Below are 22545 nucleotides of genomic sequence, written 5' to 3' on the forward strand. Positions count from 1 at the left end.
TACTGCTCCCCAGGGTAGGCTATCCATGGTCACTTCACTGCAGGGACCACTACCCACGCCTCCAATGCATTCTCCTCTTCCTGTACCTCTCTGATCAGGTCAACAAAAGACGGAGAGGGGTGCATCTTTTGCCGGAGACCCCAAACAATCATGTCCTGGGACTGGGCGCCCCGTCTATCTGGTCCATTCTTAACTGATCCACCTCAGCGGCCTGAATAAACCTTCTGCGCCGCAGCAGTTTAGCTGCCTCTCTAGCCTAGAAATAAAAGCAGAAAGCTTCTCCTCCTTCTCCTGATGTATGTTTTGAAACCCCACCAGGAGCTCCATTGGGCTTCCAGTTGGACCAAAAGCATTGTCCAGTGCTTGCAGATGATTGTCAGCTGTCGCTATGGGATAATTTAACCTGACAGTTCTGACAACATCAGCGGCCCGCCCACTCAATTTTCAACCAATCCCTGAAGCTGTACCTCATCCAAGCACTGCCACTCATCTAACAACTGAGGGGTCCGTTCCGCCCACGTCCCATTCTCCTCCTCCCCTTTAGGGGTGTGTGTTATTCCGGAGAACAGGTGGCACCTGCCATAGCTGGGACTTTGAATCTAATTTTTCCATTTATTTGCCAGAGAGGTAGGGGTGGATACTACCTCAGAATTCTCACTCTTCACTGGGGGACGTGGACTAATTAGACATTCCAAATTCGTCCACTCTTTCCCTTCACTCCTCAGAAATGATAGAACCCTGTCTTTGAAATCTCCACCCCCAGCTACCTCAGCGCAGGTGTGCATTAAAACGAGAGCTGTGTCCTCCATTTTATCAAACCTCTGCGCACAATTGCGACTTTAACAGTGGAATTAACAATTCATCTGGAATACAAATATCTACCTCACTGGTTCAACAGTCCTGTTATCTCCAGCCATAACCCAAACACTGCTGCTACAGAGAAACTGTTACTTCAACAGTGAACATTACAAAAAACCATTACATTAGCAGTGAACCCTTACTGCGCGTTACATATTTTGCCGATGCTAAGAAATTTAGTGAGTTTGCAATCACAGCAAGGCACAAATAAGATTCTTCAGGCTACAACAGATGTTCACCGCGCTGCCTTGCAAATACCACATTTGTCCAACTCAGAGTCTGACAAAGAATTTGCATCAACTGAATAACACACAGATTATGTGGGAAATTAACAGTTCACAAGTACTTCAAAGAAGAAGATCGTATCAATGAAAGTCTTTTTGATAAAAGGTGTAATTTCCACTCCCATAAATAATGACCCCAATGAAAATGCCACAAATTGCAGGAAAGGAAACTGGTGTTCAGGCACAATGCCATCATTACTGAAATGGCTGTCATGTTTCTAATTTATTTAAGGATGGCTTTCACACTTTAGTTGGTGAGATAGGGATTGCAGCAAGTTTCAACATGTGTACCTCATACAGATAAAGACTCTTGTGCTATGCTCAAACTTACATAAGTTAGAGAAGTTTTTCTACTTATTATAAGGCATTCCTCAAGCACTATTGGATTACCTTGCTTCTGCAATTGCACTTATACCCAAGATTTAGGCAACGTCTTTTCAACTGGGGAAAAAAAATCATGTGGCTTTCACTTGACTGGCTTTATGCAGATACACAGTAACACTGCAGTGTTTGGGCCCCTGCTCACTATTCCTTACACTTGGCCCCAAATTTTTTCACACGACAGTATCAGACGAAAGAACTATTTTCTTTACCTCAAATAACTCATGATCGAGAGTCTCCACAACCACTTTGTCTTGCGATTGATCAATGCGGATCACAGGCTTCTCCAGCTTTACAGAGTCTCCAAGGCTGTTCATTAATCTTTCACAGATCTGCCCAGATCCACCAACAAATTTTCTCTCCTAATAATGCAAAATAGACTATTGTAAAGTCTATTTACTGTCAATCTTCTAAACAGCTCATTAATAATGGCTCACTCGGTGAAGACTTTTAAGGCTTAAAAACATGTCCAGCAAGTCCAGTATTTGTATTTTATAATTTCTGGGCATCATAATTAAGCAATTTTGAAATGTTAACAACAATGCTACATTGTTCAATGTGGGCAAAGTAAGGTCACAAAACAAAAAACAATAGCCAAGTTTTAATATCAGAGATGAAAGTTAAGAGATAATGAGCTGGGTTTTGCCTGATGCACAGTCTCCACGATTGCACAAAACTTGCATAATCCTGTGAATCCGATTGAGGTGCAGGCCTCATTGCCCTCACCATTCCCTGAAGTGGGGGGTGCACGAGCAGCTACCAGACCTCAGGCAATGCCACAAGTCTAGAGTCATAGATATGGTCATGGAGTCATAAAGATATAGAGGATGGATACAAGCCCTTCAGCTCACCAAGTCCAACAGTGTGGCTAGAAGTGAGATTGTGCAGCGTGACATTTTAAACACTACGTGGATTCAATTTGTATGAAAAGTAAATCATGAATAAAAATAGAAAGTTTAAGGAAGAGGTATCAGGATATTGGATGATTTCACTTGGAACAACAGGAAAGTAAGATGCCACAGCCAGAAGAATTTCAACCAACTACATAAGAACATAAGAAATAGGAGCAGGAGTAGGCCATCCGGCCCATTGAGCCTGCCCTACAATTCAATAAGATCATGGCTGATCTGTCCATAAACTCAGCTCCATCTACCTGCCTTTTCCCCATAATCCTTAATTCCCTCACTATATAAAAACCTATCTAACTGTTTCTTTAATATATTTAGTGAGGAAGCCTCAACTGCTTCCCTGGGCAGAGAATTCCACAGATTCACCACTCTCTGGGAAAAACAGTTTCTCCTCATCTCTGTCCTAAATCCTCTCCCCTGAATCTTGAGGCAATGCCCCCTAGTTCTAGTCTCACCTACCAATGGAAACAACTTTCCTACTTCTATCTTATCTATCCCTTTCAATATTTTGTATATTTCTATAAGATCCCCTCTCATTCCTCTGATCTCCAGACAGTAGAATCCCAAGCGACTCAACCTCTCCTCATAGGTAACCCCTTCATCCCTAGAATCAACCTGGTGAACCTCCTCTGCATTGCCTCCAAAGCCAGTATATCCTTCCTCAAGTACGGAGACCACAACTGCACACAGTACTCCAGGTGCGGCCTCACCAGTAGCCTGTATAGTTGCAGCACAACCTCCCTGCTCTTGAATTTAATCCCTCTAGCAATGAAGGCCAACATTCCGTTTGCCTTCTTAATAACCTGTTCTACCTGCAAGCCAACTTCTTGAGATTCGTGAATAAGCACTCCCAAGTCCCTCTGCACAACAGCATGCTGCAATCTTTCACCATTTAAATAATAATCTGCTCTTCTATTATTCCTTCCAAAGTGAATGATCTCGCATTTACCAACGTTATATTCCATCTGCCAGACCTTGGCCCACTTACTTAAGCTATCTATATCCCTCTGCAGACTCTCCACATCTTCTGTACAATTTGTTTTTCCACTCAGTTTAGTGCGATCAGCAAACTTTGCTACGCTACACTCAGTCCCCTCTTCCAAATCATCAATGTAAACAGCTGTGGCCCCAGCGCCGACCCCTGCGGCACCCAACTCACCACAGACTGCCAATCGGAGAAACACCCATTTATACCAATTCTCTGCCTTCTATTAGTTAACCAATCCACTATCCATGCCAATACACTTCCTCCGACTCCATGCATCTGTATCTTATTTATAAGTCTCTTGTGGGGCACCTTATCAAACGCTTTCTGGAAATCCAAGTGTACGACATCCACCTGTTCCCCTCTATCCACTGCACTCATTATGTCGTCAAAGAACTCCAGTAAGTTTGTCAAACAGGACCTGCCCCTTTATAACTAAAGTTATAAAAAACATTAAAGAGTATCAGGTGGAAATTATAAACAAATCTAAATAAATGTTTTGTTAAAAAGCAATTACTCTGCAAATACTGAAAGAAACAATTTTCAAAAATGGCTGCTAGTCTGTTGATAACATAGAGAAATTTAAGTAATTATATTTTAGGTTTCTGGAAAGGCACTATGAGAAATATTTTGTACTTGATATTCCGCTATTAAAATGATCTAATGGCCACCCATTTTAATTCCACTTCCCATTCCCATTTAGATATGTCTATCCATGGCCTCCTCCACTGTCGTGACAAGGCCACACTTAGGTTGGAGGAACAACACCTTACATTCCGTTTGGGTAGCCTCCAACCTGATGGCATGAACATCGATTTCTTAAACTTTCAGTAATGAACCCCTCTACCTCTTCTTCACCATTCCCCTTCCCCTTTTCCTTCTCTCACCTTATCTCCTTGCCCACCCATCACCTCCTTCTGGTGCTCCTCCCCCCCAACCCCCCCATTCATTCTTTCATGGCCTCTGTCTCTTTCAGCAATCAACTGCCCAGCTCAAAAATACAACTGCAGATGCTGTGAATCAAAGAATACGTACACAACGCTGGAAGAACTCAGCAGGTCAGGCAGCATCCGTGAGAAAAGAGTAGTCAACGTTTTGGGCCAAGACCCTTCATCCTGACCATTCCTGATGAAGGGTCTCGGCCCGAAACGTTGGCTACTCTTTTCTCACGGATGCTGCTTGACCTGCTGAGTTCTTCCAGCGTTGTGTACGTCAACTTCCCAGCTCTTCACTTCATCCCTCCCCTTCCAGGTTTCACCTATCACTTGGTGGTTCTCTCTCCCCTCCCCCACCTTTGAAATCAACTCCTCAGCCTTTCTTCTCCAGTCCTACCAAAGGGTTTCAGCCCGAAATGTTTACTACATTTTTTTCCATAGATGCTGTCTGGCTTGCTGAGTTCCTCCAGCATTTTGTGTGTGTTGCACTAATTTCTAGTCTTACTTATTCGGAAGGGTTACACTGTCTGTACCAGAAGTAGGAGATGCAGCATTTAAAATGCTTGCTCACCTGTCCCCCATTGGTTGTTGAAAATATGCGCGTTGTCCCTCCACACTGTTTGACATACCACAGGAACCAGAGAGCAGAGACTTCATGTGGCTCAGAGGTGACATTCACATTCACAAAGAGTGTAGCAAAGTGCTTGGCAACCCTGAAAATTAAAGAGGAATGTGAATTCATCGGAAGCTCCAAACAAAAGAACACATTTCTTGAAGTGCATTTTCTCAATTAATTGATTAAATAAACTAGACCAATTTTAAAAGCTCACATCAACAAAGTATTCAAAATGTTAAAGGGCCTAATAGATGGAATAGAGATTCTAATGGGCAAAGTTTGTTTAGTAACTACTAATATGATTGGATTATGAGTTATAAATTGCAATACTGCTCATTAATGGAATTAAGACAACATCATAAGCCATCCTGAAGCTGCTTGTGGTAGTTACATGAAGATAAGGAAGTTCAATATTTAAGTCCACTGAAACTGTTAGGTATCCCTGTGTAATATTGCTGAAGCTCGCACTATAGGTCAGTTGCAAGGGCTTGCCGCAACCTGCATTTAGCCTCACGCATGTACTTATTCTAGCCTCATGGGTGCATAGCTACGGATGCTGCAAAAAACAAGGGGGTGGAAAGGAGAGGGAGGAAGACGGTAGCCAGAGGGGGATACTGAGAAGAACAGTGCCCCAAGAAGCAATGATTTGTGTGCCAAGCCGCCCTGACCTTTGGGCTTACAGCCAGACACTTCAGCGAGGGTATCAGCAGGAAGCTCTTTGTGAAAACACTAGTATTGCCTTTGAATGCCTGTACTCTGGAGGAGCCTGGGAAGCAGGACAATACCTGCTCTTGTGGAGTCTTCTCACATTCAGTGAGAGTTTTAACAAACTCCCAAATACAATGGCGAGCAACAAAATGTTTCGGACGTCACTGACAGCTGAAACAGGAATGATCCTAAGCTTAAAAGCTGTGGCTGAGATGTTGATCTCTAGCCATCAAGATACACATGCAAGATTGTATCTCAAACAAAAAAATGTTTAGCAAAACTTTATAATTCTATGTCTATTTAAGATCATTGGGGAGGATGTAAATCTCACTGCAAATGAAGTTTTGAAACATTACTTTATGTTAATGTCATTTAAGGGAGCTCTCCACCAAAGATAACAGTGAAAACAAAAATCCTGCTGAAAATTCAAGAGTCCAGTAAGATGGCAATGTGCTTGGTTGTATTGGCTTCTCAGGTTCCAAAACATGGGGTAAATGTGTATCATAAACTTTTTTTGTGATCACAAGAAATGGTTGGAGATTGCTAATATAAAATACTGCATTTCTGGTTCATTAGCAGGACTAATGGTAGAGTCGCTGCCTGGCTTCGCCTCTTGCACGGACCTGGGACTCCTGCTGCAGCATCACCTGTTACAGCCATCCATGGGGACGGGGTGTGGGAACTGAACACCGTATGGGAGAGAACAGAGGCATGCTGGGGTGGGGGCTGACCCTTCGTGTTGGTGCTGCCCTCCAGTGTTCGGTCCATGGAAGGCAAGCTGGATGGCCTATGGCTGACCCAGCAGGAGACGAGCCGATTTGCTTTCATCTGCTGAACCAGCGCATGATGAAAACTGCTGCGGACTTGTTCTTACAGAAACGTGGCTCCAGGACACCATCCCAAGCACTATCAATCTTCAAGCCATGCCACTCAGGGACTTGTGCTAACATTATTTTTTGCGTTTGTATGTGCTAGTGTTATCAAACTATATGTACTGTGTGTTCTGTATCGTGATTCCAGAGGAATGCTGTATATGTGTGTATGGCTGAATGGCAATTAAATTCGAACTTGAATCAGATTTCCCCAAGAGACTTGGAAATGTACCCGATACTGCTCTTACTTAAGCCAATTATCAACGGAACAGCAATGCTTACTTTCAGCAGTTTGGCAAAGCTAACCAATTTAATGCCTGCACAAAATTAAGCACTCAGGAATACAGTAGCAGTACTTTATCTTCACATACATGAACTCTACTTCTGGGAGATTGAAGGTTCAATGTTAAATGTGTGCACCATTCATGACAAGCACAGTTGCAGAAGTAATTTAGGAGCATGTTAATCTCTTATGTGCAGAGCATCAGATGATACGTGGCCAGGTATAGCAGAAATTTTACCTTGGCTCCAGGCTACTCTCTGAGTCAGACCATCTGTGTTTGATTTAATCAGAGCTTCATACTCAGCCAAAGCAGACTACTTACATCTCCCCAGCACAATCCGTTTCCTGCCCAAACTCAGCCCCCCACCCCACCCCACGCATTACATTATTACTTCCAGATCAAGAGTATCACAAAGTGCTGAATATTTTACTGAGTTCCAGACACTTAATCCAGAGGTATACTTTGAACTCCACCATGGTACAACAGAAACTAAAATTGATCGAAATTCTCTAAATAAACACCTAATTTTTAAAAAGTAATCTATCCTCAGAAACAGTAACCATGAAACCACTGGGTCACTACAAACATCCATCTGTCCCTACGCAGACTGCCCTGTACGGGACTCCAGAACCACCAATTAATAGCCCATCCCATGGAAAAAACAAAGGAAAAATTACCCCCACTCTACCTGCTGGTTTCACATTCATAGATCCTGAAATGGTCAAAACTTTTTTATATATATGTACTGTATCATCTGCTTCCTCATAACTTTCCTTTTGATACCAATAAAATGTCAGAAATGGGAGCGAGCAGGTCATTTGGTCTGCACCTTTCCACAAGATCTTGGCTGATCATTTAGAAACCTACAGGCCCTTCGGCCCACAATGCTGTGCCAAACATGTCCTTACCTCACAAATTACCTAGGGTTACCCATAGCCTTCTATTTTTCTGAGCTCCATGAACCTGTCCAGGAGTCTCTTAAAAGATCCTATCGTATCCACCTCCACCACCACCGACGGCAGCCTGTTTCAGAACTCACCACTCTCTGTGTAAAAAAACCTATCCCCGACATCCGATAAAATAATTTATCTCAAAATTATTTTCTTCCCCTACCACCATATCCCACAATTCCTCAAATACACAGAAATCAAACAATCACAGTTTCACATGAAGTCAGTGACTATGCCTCCATGTCTCTGAATTGAGAAATTTTTGCTCAGTCTCGTCCTTTATATCCTACTCCTTATTTTGAGACTGTAACCACCCAATTCAGAGGGAACATCTTCCCATTTCTACCTCATGAAATTTTGTATGTCATTGTCACTCTAAATACATGTCTTGCCAACTCAATCTCACTTCCTAGTTTGGACCCAGTATCCTCGGACTGAATATTGTGAATGCCAGTGTCAATGTACAACATTCATGCAAAAAAATAAATTCTGAGTGCTCATTTGCAAATCTGTGACTCTCCCACCTTTATAAAGATATTTTTTTTTATAAACCCGTATAAAGGATTCATAAATCCTTTCTCCAGAAAATCTTCCACCTCCATGTAACCTCTTGAATAGGATCCTGCTCTGGCTTGATCCTCTGCACATCCACGTCCCTCCCACATCAATGATAACAGAGCTTCAATAAGTCTCCCCAGTCTTCACACTTTTTTCCCACCTTCACTAATGATTAAACAAACTATAAAAAAGCAACTGAGCTAATGGTACTCTCAGCAATCTGTACTATTAAAAGCCAAAACCTGTAAAAGGAAATGATTTTACGCTAACTTTGAAACTGATTGGATCATCAGATAATGAAGCAAGAAATTCACATGTTAAATTTTCAGAAGAGCTCTAGCTTTGTGAGCTAGTAGAACAGCGTGAGCCAGTTAAACACAGTCATAGGGTTAAGCACTGTGGTGTCATTGAGCAGCATGAGATAATACAGCCCTTTTTAGCATTCAATTCTCAATCTAATTTGCAGCAAGCAGAGGAATCCTGGGGAAAGTATGTGAGACTGGGCCATCGGTTCATGGCTTTAGCTGATGGGCAAACACACAGAAGATAGTGACCACCCAGCTGCTCTCTGGAACATAGATATGGTTCCAACCCACTGATGCTGAGCAAGCAAGTAAAGAATATTCCGTAGATAACTTACTTAGTCCAGCAAAGTTTATCAATCAACTGTTGCATTGTTATTTTGTCCCACTGTTCAGCCTGGGGTGCTTTCCAGGGCGCTTCGACTGGTATCTGGGAAGACAGGCTTAATGAGACTTTACACCAATATTATTACTCATTGCCTTATGATCATGTACTGAATTGAAGTCCTTCACTATTGACAATAAAGCATTAGATCTGGGTTAGAAGAAAGAGTATTGTTTTGTTACTTGTCTGCATGCAACATCTAGACTATGCTTTATTTCCCACTTTCTCTATCATTTCTTAGATCTGCTGTTGCTCCCTTCCCATACTTTTATCCACCTCAAGGAGCAATTTCCCTCCATCTCCTCACGTTCTGTTCAGTGACAATCCTTAAATCCTGTGCGAACCCATTCTTGTCCAAACAACTCACTTTCTAGAATTGTCCAACCTCAGTTCCCACTTCCTCACAATGTTTAATCATGCCCATTTTCTCTCAGGTCCGACTCCCAGCTCCACTATAGATCTTTGTACACTCGTGATTACTGCATTAAGTCACCTACATCCAGTACAACACCATAACGCCTCAAGGTCACAGAAATTTAACCCTAGGACTTAGCCTCCAAGTGATTCTAGAGCAGTCTCTTCCCTCTGTTGTGTAAAGTTCACTTCTATACTTACTCTGTCACTTTCACTGCAGTCTTTTCTCACACTTTTCCCTCTTTGATTTTACATGGTATTGAAGTATTTCCTGTAAGCTTCTCTCTTATGATTTTAATAATATATTATACGTTTCTTTTAATTGGTCTTGTTTCTGGCCTTACAGGCTGAGCCATTATTAATTGTCTTCATTTCCTCTCTCACAGACTGAGCACAACAGAGACCCTCACACTAATCATCGTACGCTCTGTTATAAGTGTCTTTGCTTCAATGAAATTGTTCTTCGGATGTTTCAACGCTTCCTATGTTCTCTGTGACTCCTAAACTTCATCCTGCCTCTAATTTTCTTGTTGCAAATACTACACCTTGGTGGAACTTTTGTGTACTTAACAAATCAGTAATATTGTAAATATATCATTTGAATAAGCATTCTTTGATGTTTACATAATTCATTACAGGTACAATAATGGCATATATTATTACACCACCACGTCGTAAATACACACCTCACTGAAGTAAGAATGAAAGTAAACGTACACAAGTTACGACTGGTTTTCCGGTGTTTTTCTTTGGATTAGTTTCTGGAGTTACAATGCATAGCAGGAGCCATCTTTGTGAGTTTAATTCAAATACAGTTTAAATGTGTTCTGTCCCTAAGTGTCTGTTTGCTTCAAGTATAACAGTCTACAGAGTTTCAGAATCAGGCATCATCACTGGCAATATGACATGACATCTAATGTTTTGCTGCAGCAGTACATTGAGTGCATAGCACACTTGTTTTTTTTATGCTTTGTCCTCTTTCAGTTCCTTCACATACCCCTGGCTTATTTACCTGGCTCCATAATCTACTTTCCAGCTTCACTTCTACCCAGCTTTGATTCCTAGTTGTCTATTCCCACTTCCTGATCCTCATCCCAGGTCCATTCACACCCACTCTTTCCCATTCTCTTTGTCTCTTTTGCCATTGCTCCTATCTCTGTCTTTATTTCCTTCCACTTTCTGCTCATGTTGTTATAACTCTACATCTAAGAGTTAAATCAGATAAGTATCTCAACCAATGGATACTGCTTTGGTGGGGGTATCCAGAATTAGAGGGCACAGACTCAAAATTGAGGGGCAACCCTTTAGAACAGAGGTAAAGAGGAATTTTTTTTTGCTAGCGAGTAGTAAATTTGTGGAGGGATCTGCCACAGTCTGTGGTGGAGGCCAAGTTTGTGCATATATCTAAGGTGGAAGTTGATTGTTTCCTGATCAGCCAGGACATCAAAGGATATGGTGAGACGACAGGTGTATGGGATTGAGTGGGATCTGGGATCAGCGATAATGAAGTGGCGGAGCAGATTTGATGGGCTGAATGGCCTAATTCTGCTCCTATGTCATACAGTCTTATGGATCCAAGCTAGGTATAGCATAACCAGAGTGCTCTGTTGTCATGCAACAGTTCAAGTTATGATCAACATACAAGTTATAAAGCAAGACCAACCAAGTGCCATTTGAAAAAGTAATGGCAATGCTACTTATTAATAAAAATATACAAGTTTGTGGTCAAGTTCAAAGATAATCATTTGGGCAACAGTAATCAGCAACAGTTAAGTATTACAACAGCACTGAACAAGTTAAAATCATTAACTTAATTAAAACAAATATGATCATAAAGCCCTTTAAGATAACAAAGATAAAAAGTTGTGGAACTTCGTAACACAGATGGAAGCCATTCTATAGCCTGCACTTGTGAAAGAGGTACCTGATTGAGCACACTTACTTTACCACATACGTGAAGACATTTCTTTTCATTTTACACCCAATTAACTTTTTAAATCAACTGTTGAATCTGCTTCCACAGTCCATTCTCAAAGCACATTTCACATGCAACTTGCTTCACAAAAAATTATCATCTTCTCCTTGGATCTACAGCTAATTTTCTTAAGCCCTGTCTGAGATTCTCGATATCAAGCTTCCTGCCACTGAGAACAGCTTCCCCTTCTACTCCATTAAGATATCATATTCTTGAATATTATTTCTGACTTCCAGCAATGTTCATGGATAGTATGACTCTGACTGTACAATGGAAGAAGCAAATAATCAATGTAGAAATGGAAAATTGCAGAGAGTGTCCATGAGCGTACACAGTGCCTGTGCTGTCAGTATGAAGCTTGCTACTCCAGAGTGATTGCTTGGACTAAATAACTACAATAGTTGCTACAAACAGCAACAGGGAAGGAGGAGGGGACCCAGGTCGGGGTGGGGGGGGGGGGAGTAGTAGGCAAGTGAGACGAAGTGAAAGGTCAGAGTGGGGAATGGAGTGGGGGGTGGGAATTTGTTTACCAGAAGGAGAAATTGATATTCAACATCTACAGATATACAAAGGAAAGAAGAATGTTAAATATCTTGAAACAGCTCACAATTGTCTCTGCTCTCCCAATCTCTCCATGTTTGTTAAATCTTTTACTTCCAAGTACTATTGTGGTAATTCTCCCCTGACCCTCTCTAAATCCTTTAACTAAATCCTATTATGTGTTATCCAGGATTAGATATGAATACTGGATGATCTATAAACAGAAATTTATTAAGAACAACATGGCAGCAGCATGTACCAAATACAAAATGTATTGCAGCAATTCACCAAGACTCCTTCAGCAGCGGCAGCTCCCAAACTCACCACATTTAACGCAGGTACAAGCTGCCAGTACATGGAAATTCTACCACCTGAGAATTACCCCTGGAGCCACAAACCATTCTGACTTGGAAGCATAATACTGCTTCTTCATTGTTAAAATCCTGGAACTGCATATTTGATAACATTTGGATGGACTGCATTAGTTCAAGATTGTGCTTTACATCTACTGAAATATACCCTCTGGATTGTACCTTCTAAAGGCAGTTAGGGAGAGGCATTAAATGTTGGCCTTTCCAAAAATGCACAGAACTCATGAATGACTGAAAAAAGTTAATGTGTTGGAAAAAAAAATCCTATGAGGTTTCTTTTAACAACTTTATAATCTTGAAGAGCCACCTTCAAATGCCTCTGCGTATTTCTAAAGTACGTCAACTCATGAGCAGTTGACGGAGCATCTCCAGCCTCAGTAGTGCTTAGGTCAAGAGGGAACAAAGATGTGTATGATGAGCTATCAGAGGCATGGGCAAACTACGGCCCGTGGGCCATATGCGGCCCGTTAAGCTTTTTAATCAGGCCCGCAGAACTTCATGAAATTATATTAATAAACCTTGTTAATGTTTTTTCCCCGCAATTCTGGCGTTTTCCCAATAGATGACACACTCTATATACATTGACCTTTGTTGAGGTGCAGCGTATTACTCCACATTTGCGCTTTACTCTTTGTTCGGCTCGACCTATTTGTGTGAACAGGCGTTCAGCGTCATGAACATCAACAAAGCCAGCCACAGATCCAAGTTAACTGACCAACACCTCAGATCCATCCTGAGAATCGCCACAACAAAACTAAATCCAGACTTTGATGCGCTGGCTAAAAAGGGAGACCAACAACACTGTTCCCACTGAAATTAAAAATAAGTTTCTTTGTTGTGTTATGTAAAGAGTGCATTTGAAAATATTTTTTTCAATAAGCCTTACATGTTACATGTCATTTCTGTTAAGTGATGGACATGAGTAGTGCGCAGGTGCACGTACGTTCTCAAAATAAAAAATGCGCTCCAGATCAAATAATGCGCTCCGCATACTGGCACACTGTCATTGTTCTGTCTTTGTGCTGGTCGTTGTTGAGTTTTGGCACAGGGGACAATTGAATAAGAAGGAGCAGGACAAGTAGACCTGCATCTCCTACCGTTTTGGAAATAAAGACAGTCAGGAGGAGAGTGATGATGATAATATCTTGAAGGATAACAGAATTTTCAGTGCTTTAAAATAATAACTGTTACTATTAAAAAAAGCTGTATTTTATTCATTTAATTTTCAGTGTTTTAAAAGTCATTTCAATAAATAGCTAAATACCATGGGACTTCAAAGACAGATATTTTGCTGTAATGCATTTGTTCATTTTCAATTGAAATTAAAGCACATGTTTTCTACATATCCCATGATATTTTATTTTCTCATGAGGTGTATTACCAAAACACTCCGTCCATCTGCTCCTGGTCCGGCCCCCCCTGTCAAATTTTAGAACCCTTTGTGGCCCACAAGTCAAAAAGTTTGCCCACCCCTGAGCTATCAGCTCCTGAAAGATGCAGCTGTGGCCCGCTGAATGTCTGGCCAGAGAAGGAGCAAGGCCTGCCGAGACAATGAGCTGGGCTGAACATGGTAGGGTAGGGATAATGGAGAAAAGGAAACGACCAAATCCAACATGACAAGAGAATCCTTGGCCTCCAGTTTGCCTGGAATGGGAGCCCAAATTACCCATGTTCACTCTTACAAAGCGTACAGTATATCTGAGACTGACGGTTCAAATCCTCGGAGTAATTTTAATGCATTGAGTGCAACTCTGACCTGACAGTTTCCCTTTTTATTGGAGATAGGAATACTTTGGAATCTTTAATATAGTGAACAAATACTAATTCTTCTTCCCCCACCTTCTCCAATCTCCCAGAATCAAAGTATAATTAACATAATACAACTCGCCAGTCTATGATAATACTATGGTCATACAACTTAGAAATTGGCCTTTTTGAGACCACATACATGACAACCATCAAGTCTAATTTATAGTACTACTGACCAAATGTATTTTAAGTATTTAATTAATAACTCTACTCCTCCCTCTTTAAGTGCATCTTTGACTTCTTTATTGAGAGACCACAGTCAGTGTGGATTGCTAATAACATCTCCTCTTCAGTGACAAAAAACATAGGTGGGTCACCTCACTACTCTACTCTCCCTATACACTCATGACTGCGCGGCCAGGCACAGCTCAAGCGGCATCTATAAATTCAATGATGACACCACTGTTGCTGGCAGAGTTTCCGATGGCGATGAGGAGCAAGACTAAGGAGTTGATTGTGGACTTCGGAAAGGGAAGTTGGGAGAAATCACACCAGCCCTCTCTGAAGGGTCAGCAGTGGAAAGGCAGAGTAGCTTCAAGTTCCTGGGTGTCAACATCTCAAACAATCTATCTGGGCAAACACAAAGGTGGCACATAAGCATCTCTACGTCATTAGTTTGAGCAGATTTGTTGTGTCACCAATGACTCCCACAAACTTTTAGATGCAGACATGGTGGAGATTCCTCCTCCCCTCCATTCTAAAGAGACACCCCTCTATTCTGAGCCTGTGTCCTCTGGTCTTAGACTCTCCCACCGTAGGAAACATCCTCTCCACATCCAGTTTATAAAAGCCTTTCACCATTCGATAGGTTTCAATGAGGTTATTCTTCATTCTCCTGAATTCGAGTGAATATGGGCCCAGAGGCATCAGACTCTCTCCACCTGACAAGCCATTCAATCCTGGAATAATTTTCATGAACCTCCTTTGAACCCTCCACAGTTTCAACTCATCCTATCTAAGATACAGGCTGAAACCTGCTCAAAATACTCCAAGTGAGGCCTCACCAGTGCTTTATAAAAAGTTTCAACTTTACATCCTCGGTTTTATATTCTACTCCTCCTGAAATGAATGCTAACATTGCATTTGCCTTCCTCCCCACAGGCTGCAAGTTAACCTTTAGGGAATCCTGCACAAGAACTCCCAGGTCCCTTTGTACCTCAGTTTTTTTTTGCATTTTCTCTCCATTTAGAAAATAGTCAACCCTTTCATTTCTTCTACCAAAGTGCATGACCATACTCTTGCCAACACTGTATTCTATTTTCCAGCTTTTTGCCCATTCTCCTAATTTGTCTAAGCCCTTAAACTACCTGCCCTTCTACCTATCTTCATATTGTTTGTAAACTTTGTAACAAAGCCATCAATTTCATCATCCAAATCATTGATAAAATAAAACAAGTCAGTCACAACACAGCCCCCTGTGGAACCCCACTAGTAATTGGCATCCAGTCAGAAAAGGCCCCCTTTACTCTCACTCTCTGCCTCCTGCCAATCAGCCACTGCTTTATCCATACTAGAATCTTTCCTGTAATACCATGGGCTCATAGCTTGTTAAGCAGCCTCCCGTGTGGCTCCTTGTCAAAGGCTTTCTAAAAGTCCAAGTACACATCAACTGATTCTCCTTTGTCTATCCTGCTTATTACTTCTTCAAGGAATTCCAACAGATCTGTCAGGCAAGATTTTCCCTTGAGGAGAACATGTGCCTCCAAGTACCCTGAGACCTCATCCCTAACAATTGACTCCAACATCTTCCCAGCCACTGAGGTCAGACTAACTGTTCTATAATTCCCCTTCTTCTGCCTCTCTCCTTTCTTAAAGAGTGGAGTGACATTTGCAGTTTTCCAGTCTTCTGGAACCATTCCAGAATCTAGTGATTCTCGAAAGATCATTGCTAATGCCTCCATGCTCTCTTCAGCCACCTCTTTCAGAACCCTGGGGTGTATACTATCTGGTCCAGGTGACTCATCTACCTTCAGACCTTTCAGCTTCACCAAGAACCTTCTCTCGTTATGGTAACTTCACACACTTCATGACCCCTGACACCTGGAACTTCCACCATCCTGCTCGTATCTTCCACAGTGAAGACTGATGCAAAATACTTATTCAGTTTGTCTACCATTTTGTTGTCCCCCATTACTACCTCACCAGCATTGTTTTCCAGCCGTCCGATATCCACTTTCACCTCTCTTTTACACTATAGATCTGAAGACATGATATGGTGTTTAGGTGTTTTAAATATTATTATTTAATTAGTTAAACCTACTTGAACAATTTTTGAATTATGTTTATCAGAAACATTTAAAACATTTCTAGCTATTTAAGATGCGCAGTTTAGCTGGAAAATGACTGACAGGACATCCAAGGTGTTCTGGAGTCTCAGGATTGAACATTTGAGATCTGCTCTGGTACAGAAATGGCTCCACTTACTGTGGGTCAGCTCAGTAGGGCAAAGTGGACCTGATGGGCAAGCACCAAGATTGGGCAGAGGATGGATCCAGGAGGATTCGCCCACTGTCTCACTGCGGAGGTCCCCATTCCCAAGCTGCAACTGCATCAATTTATCCTTATTCCAAGAAGCTAAAGGTCTCCTCTGCAGTATGGGCATGCGGCAGAGCGATAATTCTGCTCATCAACCCTTGCCTGCTCCAATCCTGACTTACTTCCAGAGGCAGAACTCAACAGTTAGACTCTTTGGTCAAGAGTAAGGTCTGGAAAAGACAGCTCTGGAGCACTGTAGCTGAAAAGAGAAGTACCCTCTGGGTAGGAAGTGATGTCCCAGGAGCACTGACGTTTTCAGCAAGTAGGTTTCTGAAGTCAGGTGGCTCGAGTGCAGAAAGCGCGGAGTGTCACATTATCTCCCTCCAGCCAGGTATTCACTGCTGCTCACTGAAGCCCAGGCAGCATCTCACCTCATCACTCTGGGGAAGGAGAGCAACAAGCTCAGCCTATGCACTTACCCATGGCAAACTGGAGGTAGCAAGTGGTATTGTCAGGCAGCTGGGGCAATAAGGATGTACACATCAATTCTCTCCAAAACAATTACACTTCATTGTAGGTTCCAAACTTGAACTCACACCAAGCCCCCTCAGCCTCCAAACACTACTACTTCTTGTACTTATCATGTTGCATCACTGGCATCATTCTAAGAACAACCCTATAATTTCTGTTACATACATTATTTAAAAATTACTCTTTACCTCCTTCCCCATGTTATCCAGGGTTCTCCAAAGATTGTTGTAATCCATGTAGGCAAGTGGATTCCACATAGGTGGGAATGGACCCGTGAAAGGATAGGATTTTCCCTGAAACAACAAAAACAATAATTTCTCCTTGGCTTTTGGAGCTGGAAACACAATCTAATCAATTAAGAAACAAATGTATTAAAATATTAAGGCCAAGATTCTTAAGTGAATTCAATTTGTTATTTGCACAAATATCAAATAATTCATTGGCATTCCAGTGAACTCAGAGGAAACATTACAATTCTTCAATGTGAAGAGCTTCCAAATGAAACAATTTATGCAGATCAGGTTCTGCTTTAAAAATAACATCATTGAATTTACGAGAAAGTGAATGCCAAGTTTCCCAATTCACGCCATTTCCCAGTTTCCAGTGACCACAATGAGTCATGGTTTAAGTCAAAAACACCAAGAACTAAATGTACTGACACCCTGCTCCCCAAGACCCAATCAACACTCTTTTAAAGGAAGCTTTCATATTGGGAGCCCTTCCCTGCACAATATCAGGTGTGTTCCACTTGATCAAATCCATCAGTAGAAGGTGGAATTGCGTACATGACTGTATACAGTTTAAACTACTCTTTATCAAAGTTTAGAATCATAGAATCATAGAATTCAATTAAGTAGCAAGATGCAGGAACATATCCAAGTTGCATATGTAGTGCTCATCAAAGTGCTGTGATATAGATTGTTCAATTGCTCCTAGCAAGAGCTAAACAAATACGTGACTTTAGATGGTAGTCATCTTGTAGGGGATAGGTGTTGGAGAAATGTTAACCCAGAACAAGGTTGTCTCCTGACTGGTTTGATTGTTTGGAGAAGTTAATCAGGTAGTATGTAGATTTTCACACTGGCATTGGTGGGGAGTTTGGGAAGGGGGTAAACGTGCAGGAACAGTTGGGGAGGGGGCACTGTTTTTTCACCTCCTGACAGATCACATGGTTCTGGCTTGGAGGGAGGCTGGGATCTGAGGGATTTGTAGATCATTCCAGTTTGCCGATTTTCATGTCCTAAAATACAAGGAGTCATCTGGTTACAGAAGACCTGATTAATGAAAATCCAAGTTTATGCAAATTTCCACAGACTTTGCCTTCAGGTCTGGTACTTAAACCTATTCATCAGGAAACAATGCAAAGATTACCCAGAGAAATAACCAGTCTTCTCCAAACGCTCCCTCTGGTAAGATTTTAAACCCTGAGTCACCCCTCATCAATGCATACTTTATTTTATTGAAATGCAAATGGTTTTGTTGTTGATTAGCAATCCCCTTACTCATCCAGGGAGACATTCAAACCAACATTAGGACTTACAGGATGGAGACTGAAAATCTGGTTGAATGTGCTACAACAACAACTTGTCACTCAACATCAACAAAACCAACGAGCTGATTATTGACCACAGGATGAAGGAGCCAGAGGTCTATGAGCCAGTCCTCATTGGGGCAATGGGGGTGGAGAGAATCAGTAGCTTTAAGTTCCTTGGCATTAATGTATCAGTCCTGCACACAAGTACCATCACAACGAAGGCATAGCAGCACCTCTACTTCCTTAGAAGTTTGCATAGATTCAGCATGCTACCAAAAACTTTGGTAAACTTCTACTGATGCAGTAATTTCCCTTTAGGAATTGTGCTTTTGAACCATCTGAATAATCGGGCAACTTTGAGGTGTCCTGAAGGGTTTGGCGAACAGGACTCTCAAGAATGCAGTCAGTGGGACGGCCATTTCTGGAGTAGACTTCAGGCTGGATAGAAGCATCGGGGCCTGGACCTGAGAGCGGAAAATGAACCAGTGATTCACTGATTTAAGCGTCAAGCCAGATTAAAAAGAATGAGATGCCAAGGCCAAGGGCAGAGGACGAACTAGTGTTCAGCTCACTTCTCCATGTCAGCCAGAAATCCCGCACCTGAGCCGGCCTGGGGTTGACTCGTCTCCCTCGCTGCTTGCTGCTACCTTCAGCTGAGAGGTGCAGGAGTATTGGGTCCACGCCGCCATGTTCACGAGTAGCTGTTGCCCTGCAGCCATCAGGCTCCTGGACCCTCTTCACTCGCCTCAGTGTTGAACGGGCTCCGTGGCTGTGAACTCACTTTCGGGGACTCTGCGGTTCATGCTCTGTGTATTGTTCTTTTTACACATATTGGACACTTGTCGTTTTTTTCTTGTGTGGGGTTTTTTATGGATTCTATTGTATTTCTTTGTGGCTGCCAGAAAGAAGACGAATCTCAAGGAATACAAATTTTGATAATAAATGTACTTTGAACTTTGACCAGTGGAGAGCATCCTAACTAGTTGTGTCATGGCCTGGTGTGGAAACACCAATGGCCAATAGAATAGGCTACAGAAAGTGGTGGATAGAGCCAAGTCCATCACAGACGAAGCCCCCCACCCACTGAGCACATTTACATGTAGCACTGCAACTAGAAAGCGGCATCCATCAGGGAACCTAGGCCATAGTCTCTTCTCACTATGACCATAATGTAGAAGCCCCAGGTCCCACACCTGCTGGTTCAGGAACAGTTATTACCATACAACCGTCAGCCTTCTGAATCAGCGCAGATAACTTCACTCTGAATTTATTCTAAACATACTCTCAAGGGCTCTACAACTCATGTTCTCAGCATTATTATGATTTTTATTTGCACAATTTATTTTCTTTTGCACATTGTCAGTCTTTAGTTAGATATAGTTTTTCATAAATTCTATTGTATTTTTTTATTGTTCTGTAAATGCCTGCAAGAAGGTGAATCTCAAGGCAGTACGTGCTAAGATTTACTGTACATACTTTAATAAGTTTACTTCGACTTTGTTACAGTTCACTGTGTGACAACTCTTACGATCTATACTGCCTTCCCCAGTGCCCATTACAATTGTGGAGGAAATTGTACACTGACTTACAGAAAATTCAGTTTACGGACAGTCGTCATGAATAGAACTCATACTCATCCTTGAATTGAAAATCCTACAAGTACTGGGTACAGCCCAGACAATCACGGGTAAAGCCTGTTCTACCATTAGGCACACCCACACCAAACACTATCGCAGGGAAACATCAGGGTCTCCCATCACCCAGGGCATGCTCTCTTCTTGTTGCTGTCTTCAGGAAGAAAGTACAGGAGCTGAAAGACCCACACCAGCAGGTTCAAGAACAGTTATTACCCCTCAGCTATGAGGCTCTTGAACAACCTCATTTGCCATATCACTGAAAATTTCCCAAAACCTATGGACTCATTTACAAGGACTCCTGAAAGAACACAACAGAGCACCAACCTACAAACACTCTCCTCTCACACAACAAACCGGAAAAGGAACAGTCGATAAAAAACACAGAATATATAAGTTTGAAAATATCCACAGTCCCTAAGTGTAGAACCACGATAGCCTCCTACGAAAACACCGAAAGAGAGGGAGACCACACGAGGCAGAGAGGCCTACCCGCCTGCCGCACTGAGCCACATAGCGATGGGCCGCTCGCAGTCTCCTTCTCTGCAGCACTCTAAAGGAACTCTCACTGTTCTTCCACATTTGCCTCAACGTCTCGATCTTGCTTGACACTTTAATCAGCAAATAATGGACACTTTAACTGGTGAAATGGAGTCGATCATCGACTCTTGCCCCGTCTTGAAGCTTCTTCACATCGAGCCCACCCGAATACGTGCTCACTTCCCGGAATCTTCTCACAGACAGCAAAGCGTTGGATCATTCAAAAATCTCCAAACTGTAAATAGCAGTTTTTTAAAAAAAATCAAATTTATTGAGTATGCTCTCAATAAAATAAACCTCTGAGCAGTATACATGGAGACATTTATATACCCTGATAATAAATTTAGTTTGAACTTTGAACTTTAAAATAATTAAATAAAGTCAGAGGGAACACCAGGGGGCGCCATAGAATCAATGCTGCAAGTGAGTGAAAATCATGAAATGCAGTGAAGCTCGAGCTTGTTTTTGATTAGAAACATACAGCATGGAAGCCAGCTGACACCATTAGCATTCTGTCTGCACTGCTAGTCTCACTACTGAAATCCCTGCATGCAATGACACATTTTTCAGACTCTCAGCACACCAATCAAGATATAATCAATAGACTTGTTGACAGGAAGTTACTTGATGTATAGAGTAGAAGCCTATCAATTGTCACATTTTATTATTGTGACAAGATTCCAATGTTAATCAATTTTACAAGGAGAAGAATGTGACTAGAAGAAAGAGAGGGGGTAGGGTACATTGTAGCACAGCTCGTAGAGCTGCTGCCTCACCTTAATGCCATCCATGTGGAGTTTGCATTTCTCCCTGTAACTATGGTGCTTTCCCCGTTTCCTTCCACATCCTGATGACATGCATGCCAGTTCATTAACTCGTCACTGTGAATTGCTAGTAATGTGGGGACAGAATGTCAGGGCAATTAATGGGAATGTGGGAAGAATAAAGTGTGTTGAGGATTAGTGCAAATAACAGAACTTGATGATCAGCACAAACTTGAAGGGACAAAGGGGCCTTCTACTGTGCTGCTGTACCTCCTTATGACTAGCAGGAATACATACGCACGCACGGGAGAAAGGACGCAAATGCACTTTCCCACATTTCCAACTTCACTTTTAATTACGGTAGGCTGACAGCATCCTCAGAATCATAGCACATCGATCTGAGTCTGTCTCTGTTCCAGTTTCCACCTGGCACTACACTGATTGGAGCTTTGAAAATAGGTAGCAGACTGACAACACAGAAATCACAATCCTACGATACCCATAGGACGTCACAGGAATATTCAAAGTTCAAAGATCAAAGTAAATTTATCATCAGAGTTGTTATTGAGTAGTTCGCCAAGCTGGCTTGTCAGCTTGCAGACATTTTGTTACCCATCATCACCAGTGCAAGTTCGAATGAACGAAACGCCTGCAAGCTGACAAACCAGCTCGGCAAGCCACTCAACAACATTCTCAACCCCAGCTACAAATCTTTTCCGACATCATCAAAGTACATACGTGTCACCATATACAACCCGGAGAGTCATTTTCTTGTGGGTCCTACAACAAATTCAAGAAAAACAATAGAATCAATGGGGCAGACAACAACCAATATCCAAAAAACAATCAATTGTGCGAATAGGAAAAGAAAATAATAATACTGATCATAATAATAAGTAATAGAGAATATGTGATGAAGAGTCCTTGAAAGT

General features: G+C 41.9%; 1 protein-coding gene across 4 annotated transcripts in view; it reads right to left on the minus strand.

Annotated features, from left to right (window-relative positions):
• Nucleotides 1-22545, minus strand: part of mao (monoamine oxidase) — a 192725-nt gene that overhangs the window by 55813 nt on the left and 114367 nt on the right. For all 4 annotated transcript variants that reach the window (XM_059968275.1, XM_059968277.1, XM_059968276.1 and 1 more), the window contains 4 exons: nucleotides 17330-17434; nucleotides 8980-9071; nucleotides 4923-5064; nucleotides 1736-1885 (listed from right to left, as the gene is read on the minus strand). In XM_059968275.1, the coding sequence (XP_059824258.1) occupies nucleotides 1736-1885; nucleotides 4923-5064; nucleotides 8980-9071; nucleotides 17330-17434 (489 nt within the window). The remainder of the gene's footprint in view (nucleotides 1-1735; nucleotides 1886-4922; nucleotides 5065-8979; nucleotides 9072-17329; nucleotides 17435-22545) is intronic.

The sequence above is a fragment of the Hypanus sabinus genome, chromosome 4 (genome assembly GCF_030144855.1).
Source record: "Hypanus sabinus isolate sHypSab1 chromosome 4, sHypSab1.hap1, whole genome shotgun sequence".
Classification (NCBI taxonomy): Eukaryota; Metazoa; Chordata; class Chondrichthyes; order Myliobatiformes; family Dasyatidae; genus Hypanus; species Hypanus sabinus.